This window comes from Hippocampus guttulatus, chromosome 1 (assembly GCF_054856545.1).
Source record: "Hippocampus guttulatus isolate MCC_2025c chromosome 1, RoL_Hgut_1.0, whole genome shotgun sequence".
Lineage (NCBI taxonomy): Eukaryota > Metazoa > Chordata > Actinopteri > Syngnathiformes > Syngnathidae > Hippocampus > Hippocampus guttulatus.
This window is the reverse complement of record NC_141261.1, coordinates 33247971-33264530: the sequence shown is the minus strand read 5'-3', so window position 1 is coordinate 33264530 and position 16560 is coordinate 33247971. Positions and strand designations below refer to the sequence as shown.

The 16560-nt window shown below is 43.3% G+C and overlaps 1 protein-coding gene across 3 annotated transcripts in view; it reads left to right on the top strand.

Moving 5' to 3' along the window:
- The first annotated feature begins 3406 nt into the window (after nt 1-3406).
- mcf2la (mcf.2 cell line derived transforming sequence-like a) overlaps nt 3407-16560 on the top strand; it is a 39584-nt gene continuing 26430 nt past the window's right edge. For 2 of the 3 annotated variants that reach the window (XM_086127161.1, XM_086127142.1), the window contains exon 1: nt 3407-3581. In XM_086127161.1, coding sequence (XP_085983287.1) covers nt 3458-3581 — 124 coding nt within the window. In that variant the 5' untranslated portion in view covers nt 3407-3457. Of the gene's footprint in view, nt 3582-11217; nt 11457-16560 lie in introns of those variants that run through there. The other variant, XM_086127152.1, reaches the window with a different exon arrangement.

The following is a 16560-nucleotide window of genomic DNA, read 5'->3' as shown; positions in this document are numbered from 1 at the left end:
AAAGTGACCAGTAGCAGTAATTGTAGTAACATTTTAGGTGTGCAATTATGCAGAAAGTCCTTGAGCGCTCATGTCTTGGGCTGGGGAATATTGATCGACAGTTGTTCAAGTATGTCGACAGCTGTCGCTCAATAATCAGTCCAATAATACTGTCCTTCGGGGGGCTGCAAAATTTGCAAAGAGCCACTGTAGATTTGAGTTGCATGGTGTGCATGGTTCAATAGCGGCGACTTTGAGGGGAATACCTGGAAGAGGTGGTGGACAGGATATGGGGGTGGGTGCAGTAGGATTTTTTTCTTGGTTCTTGGTCTTGGCTCTTGGTCCTTGTCTTGGTTCTTGCAAGTCCTCAACAATGGGTAAGACGGAACCAATGATAATTTTTCTGCAGTCCTAACTGTCCGTTGCAGTCGGATTTTGTCCTTTTTGTGGCGGCACCAAACCAGACGTTGATGGAGGAACACACAGTCTGACTGATTTGATGACTGCTGTGTAGAACTGTCTCAGCAGCTCCTGTGGCAGGCCATGCTTTCTCAGCAGCCTCAGGAACTACATCCTCTGCTGGGCCTTTTTCAGGCTGGATTTCCTGAGAGACTGGAATTGTCATGAACTTGAAGGTCTCAACGGTTAACACAGGGCAGTTGGATAGTGTGAGATGTGGATGTTTCCTGAAGTCCACGATCTCTCCAGGTTGTTTTGGCTGTACCAATGTGCCTGGTGTGGACACCCACGCTTGATTGGTTTCGAAAAGGCTGTTCATACGCTTTTAGCAGGTTATTTGCAATTGCGTTGACTAATCGTTTAGACGTGCCAGTGGTGGCAATAGACTTTATTTTATTGTTTAACTCACCCGGTGATGTCACTGAAGTTTGGCCCGCTGTAGAAGGGATAGCAAATGACAACCCTTTTTTTGTAACAGGTAGATTCTCTGTCCATGCATGCTACTGAACACAAATCCAACAATCATTTTGACTAATGATGAAGATTGATATTGGTGGGAGGAAAATGGCTTTTTCGGCCATAATTTATTTGGAAGGTGCATAAAAGTGATGTGTAAAATGTCTTCTGTTTTTGAGATTGCTGAATTCAAACAGTGGCAAAATGGGCCTTTCACTTGTACAGCACTTTTCCACCTACAATTTTGAGTCTAAAATCATTTCATTAATTATCTCAGTTCAATCAATTAATAACATAAAAATGATAAAAATGATGCGTCCATGTGTGTCCAGCACCGATGTGCACGTGTCCAGTTCCTGTGGCTGTAGCTAGATCGTGGAGCAGACACATCAATACATTCATTAAACCAATGTATCGTTCCACCCTCAATGTATGCACAAAATAAATTACACAACTAAACATGTGCACTTTGACCCATTACTGTTTTGGGTGTACCCAAGAAAAACCCAACAAGGGGGCTAATGATGCCATCCTTGAAAGGAAGGAGGTTTTCTTGTACTTGTTTATAGCAATCGCTGCGGTTTGCTGCTTTCAGGCCGTGAGACGCATGTGAGGAAGACGGTCAACGAGGTTATGACCTTTTCGCACCCCCACGATGGGAGCAAAGCTGTCTGTGGAAGACGAGTTGGAGCAAACGCCGGAGGTGCTGTCAACAATCAGTGGTAGGAAACCATTACTTCGCTTTTATTGCTGATGTGGTTACTTCTACTAGGTCTCCCATCTTTAGGCAACCTTCTCCTTGAAGGTATTTTGCCTGTTTTCCACTTCGTGGGCTCTGCTTCCGCTAGTAGGATCAAAGCAACCGACCACAGGCATCAGTGGAGACAGTCCAATGCAGGGTGGTAAGCTCCAGCCCACTGGTTGTCATTCGAATGAAAGCTAACTGGGCAGGCCCACTGCATGAGACAGATACACCCTTCAAAAGAGCCCCTTTTACCATGATAGGAAGTATGATGTCTAATGACAATGCAATTCCTGATCCTTGATATAGTTTGTTGAAAGTCACAGATGCGTGACAGTCTGTTATGTTAAATGGGCCAATGGCAAGCCCAACTTTTGAAATCACAATGCCCAGTGGGATGGATCTTCATATCGCCACGTGGGTCTGTTAATTTGACAAATTATTGATAATTGTAAATTGAAAATGGCGTGCTCTCCTTGACAACGTAACGTTAATGGCTCAACAAACATGCCACTTTTCGGTTTCCTGAAAAATGATGGTTTTGGCGATGCAAAGATGCTGCCCGTCACCAGTGATAAGCAACCAAGCTATGCAATGAATTGACTTTTACACTTGACTTATGCATATAACTGAAATGTTGTCCATAATTAAGCTAGCACTTGGCACCTTCTGCTGCTTCCATGTGCATTCACGTGTCACTTTGAATGAAGAACGTCAGGAAAAAAAAAGTCATCTAACAGTTGAGAAGTGACAGGGACAGGCTGCTCTGCTGCTCAAACATGCAAGCGTGAACAGGCTTCTTTCGGTGCTGGTTTCTCAACTCAGATGTATGAATACAGCACTTTAAAACAACCACTGCTGTATACAATGTGCTGTACATGGAGCAAAAATAATTAATACAACAATAAAACAAATTAATAAGAAAGACAGTAGAAAACACAAAAACAGTCCAACTAAAAATCAAGTCTCCTGCTGACTCAAAAGCCGAAGAATAAAAATGAGTTTGAAGACCAGTTTTAAAGATGGGGCAGCGGTGACTGCAGGTCATTCAAGCAGGTGAAGCTCATTTAGATGATGTGCCGCTTGCTCGCAGCTGCTGCACAAGGCTACTTACTGTGTAACCGGCTGTGAGTGGGCTCTGATCATTAGTTTGTTGGTCTGTGTTAGTGAGTCTGCATCACAATCTAAACTGCTACTGTTGTGAAGCTGCTTTAACGTTGAAGATGGAAGCCTTAAACCAACTCTGACTGACACGCTGGCCAGTCTTCTGCCTCTCTCCTCACAGTGCTTGGACTCAAGTGTATTGATCACACACGAGGCCACGTTTGTAAGAGACAATACAAGTCATACACTTGTCATTGTGTGTTGACAAACTGCTGTGTATGCCTCCATCTTTGATTTAATATAGCTAAAATTGATTTTGAAAAAACGTATTAATACTTTCATTATTTTGTTTGAGTTTGTTTGCTTTATTCTATTGATGAACACAGGTAAGTGTAAGTAAATATACACACTGGAATTGAGTGGTAGCAGGCAGATATTTTTATTTTTTTTAAACACGGAAGGCGCCAGTTGATCTTCAGGCCTGCCCAGAAGGGTGGGCTGTAAATAAGTGGACACTGAAATTTGGTTTGCAATTCATTCAGCACATTAAGTTGAAAGGAGGGAGTGATGTCAGAGGGACCCCCCCCCCCCCCCCTCTCTTCCTCTGATAAAGCAGCCCAGACATTAAGAAAAACAAACATGCACAAACAGCAAGCAGTGGGGTAGCATCGGGCCAGCCGAGCCACATTAATATGACATGAGGTGGCTGCAGGGACCATGTCTCTGGTGGAGTTGATACAAGAGGTTCAAACTTTGTTGAGTCAACTGCTTCACAATTTGTCTTTTGGCCCACACACCCGGCACGCATCAGTCATCAGTTGCGGCCATCACACTACCTCAGGTTAGTTTTCTCTTTGGCATGTACTGTCCATATCACGTTTTGCTGTCATCTAGACAAATTAGCACCTTCAGATCAGGCTATATACAGTGTGTAATATTTTATATAGCGCTTTGAGTGAAACCGCAGTGTTATGTGGCAGCTTGACCTGAGTAACTGATTAGCTTTGGCAAGTGGCTAATCGCTAACAGAGTTTATGCCTCCATACGCCCACAATGCAGATTTGTGGCTCAGCTGACTTGCCACCACAAGTTGAGCAATCAATCTGACTGTAAGAGAAGAACAAGATCGGCAAAATATCAGTACAGCCGCACAAGCGAGTGTGTTTGAATTGACCATGTCTGCCTGTCTTTGCTGTGGAGGAGCAGGACAAAAAAAGACTCTGAAGTATTCACGGATTGACAGCACAGGTGAGCAGTGATTTATATGAATTAGGTTTCGCGTTACTCTTTGAAATGATTACAACAGACATGGAATTGATACATAGGACCGTTTATCATTCCCGGTCCATATTCACTCGCAGAGCATGAAACCAGACAAGTCAGAGGTCTTGCCTTGTTTTGTGGACATTTTGTATTTGAGCTTTTCTAAGCAAACAGTGTGCGATCCCTTCGGGCCACTGCTGTGTTTTGAAAGCGCAGGCGGCTGATTCTGTAGTTAAAGCCTCCTTTGTGGAGCTATGCTAATGCTAATGCTTTGGGCTTGCAGGACGAAGGTCCCTGAAAGTTCATTCAACTTCTGAAAGTGAAGTGCCGGATGACTTGAAAATAAATCATCCAAGTCATTGGCTGTGCAATGTGAAAGCCGCAGCTTGTGCTCACAAGTGTGCGTGTGTGTGCGTGCGTGTGTATGCGCGCACGTAAAGTGGGATCAAGGATGTGTGTTTTGGAATCATGCCACATGTCTCAAAAAGTTGTTGGTCTGATCCTCATGTGCGGAGCAAAGGGGCGGGACAGAAAACGGAGGAGTGATGACGCTAGTTGACAGGTGTACGTGTATGGAGAGGGAGAGACAACCAGATGTATAAAATACACTGAGGAGTGCAGGTTAAGGTAGGCGGTACTCGGTTATTACCCTGTGGCAGTGAAGATGGGGACCAAAGAGGAGAATGACGGCAAGGAGTATGGAGTTGAGCGGTTTGGCTGCATCTCACTGGCGGAGATGGAGAGCTATTACAGATACAGCCAGTGCTGTCAACAGCTGCGTCGTAAGTGTGCGTGCTTGACTTTGTCTTATTTCGCCGACTTCAACTAAAAGCATGGATGCAATTATGAGCTGGTCCGTGTAAATTGCTTCATTTTAATGTCATTTGTCACCTCGTGGCTGGAGGAGCTTGTCCCCATTTAAAGATCTTCAGGATGTGCTTATTGAATTTGAAAAGGAATCGACAAACTATTATCCGGCTTGAGTGAGACACTCTGAAAAACCTTGTCAGCGACTTTGAGCGCTCCTCTTCAATATAACGCAACATTCATCTCAACGTGATGATTGTCATATGTTGTTTAGTCAAGGTGTTGCTTCAGTGCCACAGATCACATTCCATATTTTTACAGCTTGGGAGAAGAGCACATCCTTGTGTTTATTCAAGGTGGTTCAATATCACATTTGCATAAATTGTGCGCACGCATTTGTGTGCGATGACGGCTCCTGTTATGGTGCGTATATTTTTGGACCTTGATACCTGCTCGGGCTACTCTGATCCATTTCCTTTGGTCTTTATTTAGAGCTGATCAGTCTATTTTTAGTTTTTACAAGAGCAGTAGTACTACTCTACTTCAACATGCTTTGTCACTCAGACAGCTGCTTACCGGTAATTATTTCCCTCTTACTGATTTTTTTTCTTCTTTCCATTGATACCTTGCTATTGCTATCAATTTAAAGTTAAGCAACTGCATGTAATAAATTGACCTTAAGATAACAGCTTCTGACTCATCTGTGTTACTACCATACTGTGTAGTGGCCTCGCCCGGCCACCTTTTGAATGGCTTTCCAAGCCATTTTTATGGGGCCTGCATTTATGCATTTATGTGCCTGTTAAGTGTGAGCCTCATCCACTAATACTTTGTTCACATTTACCGAACATGTACTGTAGAGCAGTCCACATGAGTAGACATCCTAAACGGAGGTAGTGAACTCCATAAGTGTCGACATCATCTCAGAAACGGCATGGAAGTTGAAAATTTGAATTGTGGCACTTGAAACTTGGAGTGTAAAGCCTCACTTGATTGTGTTTCATGCTCGCATCTGACAATGTGAATTTCAGGGCAGGATGTTAGAAAACAAAAGAACTGCTGGTGTTCAGCGCCTTATTGGCCCGCTCTTTTTGGCTTCTTTCCTTTCCTCTTTGTACTGGATTTGCCACAGTGGCTTGAAAGTCAGTTCCACTTTGTTGCACACATGCTGTAGAACTTTGAGAGGAAAAATTAATTGTTTCTTACTCTTTAAATCTCAAATGGTACACATGAATTATTTGAGACGTGCAGTCGCCTGGTTAGATTAAAGTTGCTGCGAGAGGACATTGACATTGTTTGGGACAATCAAAACGTGTTGCTCAGCTGCTTATAACTTCCTGTCATAGTCCTCTGAGTCCGGTGTTAGCATCCCGTGCGTGTGTGTGTGTTCGTTTGGGGCACTTCCTCTTTAACTGACATGAAAATCACAAGATTTATCATGCTATTATTCATGATTTCACTTCATATGATGTGCTTCGGTTATGTCCACTGTGGCACAAAGGTTTTTGACCACCTTTGACCCTTTTTCCAGTAAACACATTTAGCAGAAATACTAAAATATATAACATTGATTTCCACAATTCTTTGTCGAGGGGTGGCATATGTTGACAAGGAAAACCTGGTTTCATGTGGTGGGGATCTGGATCTGTATATAGGTGTTTGATAACAGCCGGACAACTAAAGGAGAAGCCATTGCTTGTCTCCTTTCTGGTTCTCTTAATGTCCACGATCCAGATGAACACTAAGATACTCTTTTCTGGAAAAGTTTCTCTCTTTCACATGCGCACGCCATTCCACAATGTTTTGTGTGTCAGTTTGGTAGTCAGTTGAGCGATAACACAATAGCAAACAACAACAAAACCTCGCATGCTCTGTCAAGGCCTGCACTTGGCCGAGATAAAAAGCAAGTGGATGATGAATGTGTCATGAGTCTATATCCTCTGCCTCGTTCGTCTTTCTGCCTCAAGTTGCCTCTCAATTGGCATCTTCCTGTTTGCTCTAAATCCACCAGCAGCGGAAAGAGTCGATAGTGCCCCATATAAATACATTTAACTCGTCTGCCACACACACGTCTCGCTTACATCCCGTGGAAGCATGTCTGTCTGTCTGCACATTTATCCACTGTTACTTCTTTTCAGCGAAAACATATCAAATTTCTCAATAGGTTATCATACAATACTATGTGTGAGTATTATAGTTGAAAAAAGTGTGACAAACATGAAATATAGGAGAAATGTCAAGCCTCGATTTATTGTCTTACGTCTTTGCAGCCAGGTTGTTGTGCACTAAATCAACTTAATTACGAAACCATAAAGATGGGAAAGAATATGTACATTATTTTATTCGGAGTGATTCAAAATTCAACGTGCCTGTTAATGACTTGAAGTGTTGTCGTCATGCTACTAGTGATGGGGACCATTCACATTGGAACCGGTTCTGTTCCGGTTCTCAGTACCTGGGAATCTAACGGTTCTCATTTGTCCCGATTTTCGGTCCTTTTCCCCCCTTATTTCTCATAATAAATGTTCATTTATTTAATAATTCAAAAACATCAATTCAACTATTATTTTTTACCGTTTGAAATTGGACTAATAACAAGACATGAATAATTGAAACCAAATGAGGATGTAGTAAAAATAAAGGTATTAGATATAAAAGATAATGCAAACAATACATTAAGATTACAAACTACAAAGTGTGAAAACAAGTTCTTTGAAATGAACTACACAAGGTATGACGGTATGAATTGTAATACTGTAGAAGGAACAAAAGTAAATAATTGTATTAGTGTTTGTTCTTTGTGCATTTATTTTTCAAGGATGCAAGGCCAGCTGCACGCATTATTTGAATGTAGCCGTCGCGGTACATCATGGTCGCTCCATTTTGGCCATAAGCTTTCGCTATTTTTCCCATGTGAAATAAGGGGTCATGGGTTCTAAAGGTGTGTGTGTGTGTGTGTATTTCCTGAGCTCAAACAATTCATTGAAACAAGATAACAACTATTATGGGTACACCTCAACAAAAAATTTAGACGTCTCAATAACTCGTCATGTGCCTTTGCACATCAATTACAGCTTGACGACGAAGTTTCATGCTGTTCACAAGTCGTCTTATTGTCTGCTGAGGCATGGCATCCCAAATTTCTTGAAGGGCAGCCCTCAGGTCATTGAGGTTCTGGGGTGCGGAGTTTCGAGCCTCTGCATGCTGACTCAGCTGATCCCACAGGTTTTCAATTGGATTCAGGTCTGGAGAAAGCGCAGGCCATTCCATTTGAGGTACACCAGTCTCCAACAGCCGTTCCCTGATGATGCGACCTCAATGTGCTGGAGCATTGTCATCCATGAACATGAAATTAGGCCCGTGTTGTTCACGTAGGGGCACAATCACTGGATTAATAATCTTATTCAGCTAGTATGGGTTTGTCACAAAGTGTAGGGCAGTTCTGTACCGACTGGACACTCCTGCCCACACTGTTAACACCGCCGCCACCAAAAGCTCATCTGGTGACAACAGTGGCCGATGTGGAGCGCTCTGCTTGACGTCTCCAACATCCTTGGCGGCGGTCATTTCTGCTCACCGTGAATCGACTTTCATCAAAGAGCTGCACTGAGGCCCACTGGTAACAAAAATGCTCCCTGGCCCATGCAAGACAATGACGCCTGTGCCCGGTGACCTTGTGGGTCGTCCATCCCGTAGACCACCCTGATGAATACGGTTTCAAATGGTCTGACGTGGCACTTGGGTGCCTCTCACCTCCTTTAAGCGTGCCCGGAGTTGAGTGTCATTCATCATCCGCTTTCTCAGGGCATTGTTCATGATGTAGTGGTCATCAGTATGGGATGTGGCCAAAGGACGTCCACTTCGACATCTTTCTGTGACTATTCCAGTCTCTCGGTATCTCTTTTGCATCCTGCTGATGACACTCTGTGACATGCTAAGCTGAGTGGCCACTTCCGTCTGAGAACGTCCTGTTTGAAACATCACGATGGCAAGTTACCCTTGATCCATTTTTAGGTGTCATCTTGGTCTTGTGATGTCAAAATGTGAACAGCATGATGAGGATGACTGTTTAAACAGCAGCTCTAATTGAACCAGGACATTTATTGTTCAATTCAAGGATCAAACTACTGTTAGGAATTTTACCATTAAGCTCCTCGTTATAAAACTTGTGCAAAAAGTACAGAAACTTTTAGACATGTGCATTCAGGAACTTAGAGAAGGTCACATTAAGTTCACCTGTAGAAGTTTGAACGTGTTTTAAGCTTGTCCTGAAATTTCACCTGAAAGCCAAATTTCCCTAACCTTTTGTGAGTACTTTGTGTATGCAGTGATACCTCTACTTAAGAACTTAATATGTTCTGGAAGAAATTTCTTAGCTAGAAAATGTTTGTGAGTAGAGACGTGTTTTCCATGTAAATGCCTGAATCAGTTCCAAGCCCCCCCAAATTCACACACAAATGTTTCATAAAGCATAAAATTACATCAAAATATGTAACAAATACACGTTACAATAAATGAGAGTTGTGCACAATGTAAAAAAAACAAAGAATAGAGTTAAGAATAAAAATGATGGTCGTTTAGCTTTTGACTGCGTCCTCGTCGTTTTTTGCCCTCCTTACTTCATGTTCTCTCTCAGAAATTGTTTTTGCCTGGCGTTTTGTAAAGAACTTATCCAAGGAAGTTTGCTTTGGTCCTCTTTTAACTGGATTTTCACTTTTTCTGGGTGATTCACATTTACGTGAAACTTATCGGAACGCCTCATGGTCCAAGGGGCGCATGACAGGGACGCTGCATAGACACATGTCTCTTGAGCTACACACATAGGCACATACGGTAAAGGTCCCTTTTAGCCAATGCGATGCCAGGATGATCGGTAATAGCCAATGGCAGAGCAGCTATAAGTGTATTGCGTTCAGGAAACTCTGAGATGCAAGTAGCAGCCCATGCTGTATTTCTACCTTTCGTATCTTGAAATTTCTTTCGTAACAAGAGGCAATATTTTTCTGTTGAGGCATTTCGTAACTTGAAAATTTCTCATGAAGAGTCGTTCGTAAGTAGAGGTACCACTGTGTGTGTGTACACATACGAACAGTGCCAATATGGTGGAGTTGAAGCAATTCTGCGAAGAAGAGTTGGCCAAAATTCCCCCACAGTGATGTGAAAGACTCATCACCAATTATTGCACATGCTTGATTTCAGTTATTGCTGCCAAGAGTTTGACAATTCGACTTAGGGGCCAATTACTTTTTTCACATTGGGACAGATAGGTTTGGATTGCTTTTTGTGTGTCTAAATAGATTACATGGGCATTTAGAAATTGCATTTTGTATTTCCTTTGGTAGTTTCTGGTTCAATGAACTGAAACTTTTGTATGTGATAAATATGCAAAGAAATTAGGAAGAATATATCAGGAGAAGAAGAACTCAACCTGTTCTGGTTGCAGAGCAATGACATTTGGATTTTTCTTTTATTTCTAAATCGGGGTAATGGTCAAAATACCATATTTTGGAGGCCTTTTATTTCAAAATGCAACATCAGATCAAAGTACTTTGGTGTTCTACCAAAGGTGGTCTCGTGTTTGCTAGATCTGGTCTGGTTGTGGAATAACAACATTTGATTTTTTTAAATGATTTTCTTTGAAATCGGGGTATTGGTCAAAATTGCATATTTCAGAGGCCTATTGTTTCCAACCGCAACATCAGATTTGTGTGAAAGTATCTTGGTTTGAATGCCAGGGGTGTTCTCGTGTTCCTTTGATCTAGCCTGGTTGCGAAATAACGAAATCTGATGGTCAAAATTTCAGATTTCAGAGGCCTTTTACTTTGGAACAAGAATACGTTTGTGGAGAAGTATATTGATTAGATACCAGGGGTAGGCTGGTGTTTCCTAGACCTGGTCTGGTTTCGGGGTAATGAGGACTGCCTCATTACCCCTGAAAAAAATCAGGGGTAATGGTAAAATGTCAATTCTTGGATTTAAAAAAGCAGCATCATGTCCTAAAGTACTTTGGTTGGATACCAGGGGTGTCATATTGTTATTATTTAATGAAACCGTTGCTTCAGGTCCGTGGAATTACACAGCAGAAAATATGAATGTTGCTCATTTATAGCACAACTGCTCCTCAAAAAAAAAGTTATTTCTCGCCTTGTTTGGTTCTTACCATATCTTTTGTGCACAATGATTCTCCCTGCTGCCTTCGTTTACATTTTGTGTGTGTGTGTGTGTGTGGTTTCTATCGAGTGCGATGTTCAAGACGTGTGTGGCCTGTCAAGCATCAGAGAGGCTACTTTGTGCAGAAACAGTGTGAACTGGGAGATGGGGGCGGAACTTTTAAAGCTCCGCCTACCGGGGGGGGGGATCCTACGCACTGAAGTGTGTGCGCGTGTATGCGCCACTGCTGTGCGGGTGACAGCTCGGTGAGCGGCTTCAGTCCTCAGATGTGCAGGAATGGACTGCCAGTGGCGGAACCTCCACTGGGATGTTCTCTGACAGCATGCGGCTGTGTGTGTGTTTGTGTGCGTGCGTTTGTGTTTACATGCGTCGGAGAGGGGGGTCAAATCGGTACCAGCAATCATGGCTGTCAACCGAGTCTCTCAACTGTGCTTTGACATCACCAGGCTTTGGCTGCAACTGAAGATGCTGACAGGTAAAATGACTTTTCAAGATTTCACGCGTTGTTGGTTGTTTTGCCGCTTCTTTTGGTCCGATTCGGCGCAACGCTTGTCAGCATCGGTGTTCCGCGTAGTCGGACCGTGGTTGTGCAAGCCTCCTCCAGTAGTTGAAGTTTCGCATCTGACAAAAGGGCATGCGATAAAGTGAAGAAAGCAAAGCACTGATATTGCAATGATAATAAATGCTCCCACATGTTGGGAAATGAGTCAAGCAGGCTCCCTTTCCTTATTTGCTGGCCTCCATTGTTCCAGTTAATGTGTTCATTAGAGTGCGAGGGTCACAGTCTTGTCATATTTTGAAGCAGAAAACAACCATTGAGGCTCAGGTTAAACCGAGCTGATTCATTTGAATGGATTTTTCTTTGCATGAAACCTAAAGAATGTGACAAAATGTAGACATGCAGTGGGTAGGAAATGGGTACGCTGTAAAAAAAAAACAAAAATTGGTTGAACTCAAAATTTCAAGGCAACAATTAAACATTTCCGGCGGGCAATTCAAGAAAATATTTCATAAGAAGTTTTACTAATGTGAAAATTGGAAATATAATTTACAGAGCTAATTGTCTCCCGTCTTGTCCCCCAACTCAGATGGAAGTAAAGTCAACTCAACAAATGGCATTGGAGCAAACCATTGCTTGTTGGCATAGTTGTCATCAATACAAATCATTTATATTTTCAAGTTGCTCCCTTTTAAAAAAAAGTTATGTTTTTCACTGTGTATTTATCAAAGTCCAGAATATTGTGTTGATCTTAATTGGAATGAGAATTTTTCAACATATGTCGAGAGGACCTCCTGGGCTATGATGCTGCCTTGCCCAGGGGTAGATTAGCATCTCTCTATAATCTAGTTGCCGGCACTCAAACCATGACCCTGCGGTTCCAAAGCCCAAGTCCTTACAGAGGAGATTTTGCTGCCTACCGGGCAATGTTGTTGGCCATTATCGTTTGTCCATGTTGTACAGGACTTGCTAAAGCTTCTACAGGAACTGAAGTATCGCCTTCACAGTTAAACAAGACTATTTATTTGGAAACGGGTTAAATATGCAAATGAGATCATGTTGTTCCATGCGAAATTGTTTTTTTTTAATCAGCTGATCACCGCTCGCTGCTCCCTTAGGAAGTGCAGCGCAGCATGCACGTCCGCTGTTATGAATGACATGAACGAGAGAACGTGGCGTGATTTTGTTAACATTGATTTTGTTTAATGGTAGCAAGACGCTTGTCCTTCTGAAAGCATCACTATCCATCAGCCTTCCATAATACAAACCATGCATTTTGGCCCGAGGTTAGATGCGCATAATGAAGGAGTGGGAGTGCGCTTGTGTATTTGTCCCTTGGACTGTGTACCCTTAAAGCCTCGTCAAACCACACGGCTTTTTTGTCACTCACGACGGTTGCCTTGTCAGACTACCAGATAAAGATCGTTCTGTGTCTTGAACCGGGCGAGATGTCACACTACAAGTCCATCAGTGATCAGACCGTGCCCGATCGTAACGTGCTTCTGTCAAGATTGAGTCTGTCGGGAGGTGCGACAAGCAGTTGTCAAAGGCATGTCGACGGAAGCATTGTGTGTATGTGCGATGTTTCAATGTTCAGAAAAGGCAGGGGGAAAACAAGAGGGTATGAACCCGTTTCTGGATGCTGAGGAGAGCCAAGTATGGACTGTCTATTCTCCAAAAAGGAATTGAGGTCAGGAGTTTGTTTAATGACACCACGTTTGCTAATCAGCTACTATTTTTGCAGTTGGCAAACCTGAGTTGAAATGCAACGACTACTTCGCAAGATTTCTTTTTCTGCCTTTTTGTTTGTTGCTGCGAGCCAAGTCCAGTTCCAGTCCCTCATCATAAGTAGGAGGGCACTGTCTGAACACATTGTGCGGCAAGACAACAAAAAATTCGGACATGCCAGACTTCCGTGGTGGTGGTCGTGTAGTGTCCCAGACGCTGCGTGACCAATTGTTGAATATGTCAGAGCGCACGGGCTAAGACAACTCAAAATCATCTGTGTGCAAAACGCCCGTCGGCTCAAAACCGGGCTACATTTGTGTAGTCTGACGTGTTGGCGTTAGTGTATTTGTCCTATTAACCTAATGTGCTTTCTTTTGGCACAACATGAGATCAAACTCCACTTTTAGTGTTTGAATGTCAAATTCTTTACATGTGTGTTTCCTGTACAGGCAGGTCGCCTGTCCCTCACACAGTCTTTACTCAAACACAAAGGCAGTTAAGGTATATGTGCTTGCTCACTTTGTTTTGCCGAGTCAAGATTAGAAGTTCTCAAACCGCAGTCTGGCAGATGAGCGCTGTTGCACGCATGGCAGAATAGTAGTGTAAAGGCAAGTATGTGGCTGGAACGGACTGGATTTGTTCCTCAGGGGGCCTCTTTACTAAAAGTGACCTTTTGCATCGCCTTAAACACAGGCAACTCCTCCCCGCCCCCTTGACTCATGGGCGATAGTGACCGGGCCGGCCATTGAGAATCTGCATATAGTTGACAATACACACACACTTTACATATATTCAGGATTTTTATTATTATTATTTTTTGAAAGAACATGGTCTCCACAATTCTGATTTATGGAGTCAAAATAAATTTCACATTCAGATACAAACCTTTCATTGGTTGGATCGCCTTCCCTCCCTCAGGCAATTGTTGACCTTTTGATTAGGACCCATTTAACTTTAGCAGCGCACCGCTCTGCATGCGCTGCACGGTGTCAGATGCATGCGGAAGGCACCGTTTGGATTTTGCTTTTGAATAACTTCAGAACAGCCCCGTGAAACAAAGGTCAGCACTTGTCCAGTCCGTCTTGCTGTCTCATTTGTTATTTTTGGCTTCCTACCATAACTAACCATTTTGACTTTTACAATTGTTTTAACAATAGAGGGACATTTTTTTTCCCTTGCAAGTGCAGGCTTTGTACATGAGAAGACGAACAGAAAGTCCCACCGCACTTGGAAAAGGCCGTGACGAAATGATGGGTCAGCGAATGAACCTCCTCTGCAATGGTTTGACAAGAAGCACTTGGCGCCAGCAGCCAAATTATCCAAGTCAACCACAAACAAATTTGCAGCTTGGCAGTCAGCATGTGTTTTAGAAATAGCAAACCTTTTGTGACGGACCTTTTTGGCTGCAGATTTCCCTGATCCCTCATTCCATCTTTGGGATTGGGAATGGACAACACTTACGCATTGCTGATCACAGGGTGACCCAGTTTTTGGCAAGCATTTTGTGTGTGCGTGTGCGTTCGCGTTCGTGTATCAGTGACAGATGGTATTTTGGTAAAGCCTCACCGTAATGCCCGCTAATAAAGCTCTGCTTCGCTTAGAAGACAGCTGGACCGTTTCGGGTATTTTCTGGCATCTCTACAGGCGCACATGCGAGTTCAAATGCAACTGTCCATTTCTCTGTTGGTATTTGATGAGCGGACGCCTGCGGTCCGTGCTTGTCAACTCCACTAACAGACATGCTCTTGTTTGTTTGCATTGCCCCCAAGCGGGATTTTGCGCTTGCCTATGGAGGCGTACGCGATGGTTGACGCGCACCAGCTTCCTTTGACTGGCCATCAGCGGTCGCAGCGATTAACAGCTGCTTGCGGTGTTTGGACTGGCAGTGTGTGTTTAGCAAAAATAAAAGCTGCCGTGAACAAAGGGCTGGGCGGGTGTGTCTTTGTGGTTTGACGCTGTAATTAAAAGTATTTGCCTGGCCCTCTTTATCAGATACGGCAAACTGTTCTTGAACTAATGGTCCATATTGCGCAAAGATTTACCATTGGGTCACAACCGCATAATAAGCGCTGGTGGGTCCGTAAAGTAGCCTCAGCCTTTTATAATCACTGCCGAAACAGATTTTCGTGTTGTTTTTGTCAAGTGAGGAAGGGTGCTCGTCGAGTGTTTGAAAGTTTGACGGGGTTGTTGAGCCATAGGGGTCTCGCATCAGAAGTGTCGACAATCAGCAGGCCAAAGCATTGAATATGTAGGCATGTGTCAAGCAATGCGTTCCTGGGTCACCAAATTGAGACAAACACCTCGACGCTCTCCTCCTCCTCACGTTCCCTTTCTCAGCCGTAATACCACACGGTCTCCAGACAAAAAAATATGAATGGCATGGCAATTTTCGAAAAACAGGACATGCTGCAGGTAGGAGAATCAAGAACACTGTTTAAAAATGTCCTTTTCATCCATGCTAGGGTACGTGTTCTTTCTCCATGCTAAGCCAATGAAAAAGCGTGAATGAAGTGAGGAACGGGTGTCCGGTTAGGGGGGAAGGGTGTGAAAACGGTGGAGGGACATTCTTTTCTCTCCTCCCCATAATCGCTATTTGTGCCTGCCCCACTTCCACTGTGAATGTGTGCGCTCAAAAGAGTTTCACTCACAGCAGAGCAGCCAGAGTTTGTCATTCATTGGACTGAAAGCGGGCAGTTTTAGAGTTCAGCAGCTGTGGAAAAAAAAAGATGCCTGCTTGACTGAGGTTTGTCTTTGCACCGATGAGCTTTTATTTCTGTATTCTCTCAGCAGAATGCTGTATTTGACCCCGGTGACATTGGTCTCCTCAAAGTATTTTAACTTCAGAGAGGCAAGTAAGCTGTCCCACCAAAATCAGGGGCCAAATCTTCGCCTAAAATCAACCTTAAGCAAACTCTACACCGACAAGTCTTGAGTCAAAGCAACGATCAGCCAAAATTCATGTGCACACGCACTTGGAACGTGTGTAGAGACATAAAAGGCACGTGTCGTCGCTTACCACAGTCTTAGTCTGTCAGACGCACAAGATAGCAGCTGAAATGAGCCAACAAAAGCATGCATTCATACAAAGCTTGTCTTGGAATTTACACATTAAAAAAAAAACTGAAGAGAACAACTCTTCATTGTGGATCGTTTTTCACTTTTATGTAGTAGTAGATAATTATAGCAGAGTGGCTGGTTTTGGTCAAATTAGAGGCTTCTGGGCTTTGCTGGAATGCTTGTGGGCTATTTCAAATCTGCCAAGCGGAGCTGCTGCTGTGCCACGTCTCCATCTTACCACCGTTTAATTCAACTTCCATACGTTTTCCTACTTTTCCTTTCACTTCCTCCTTTG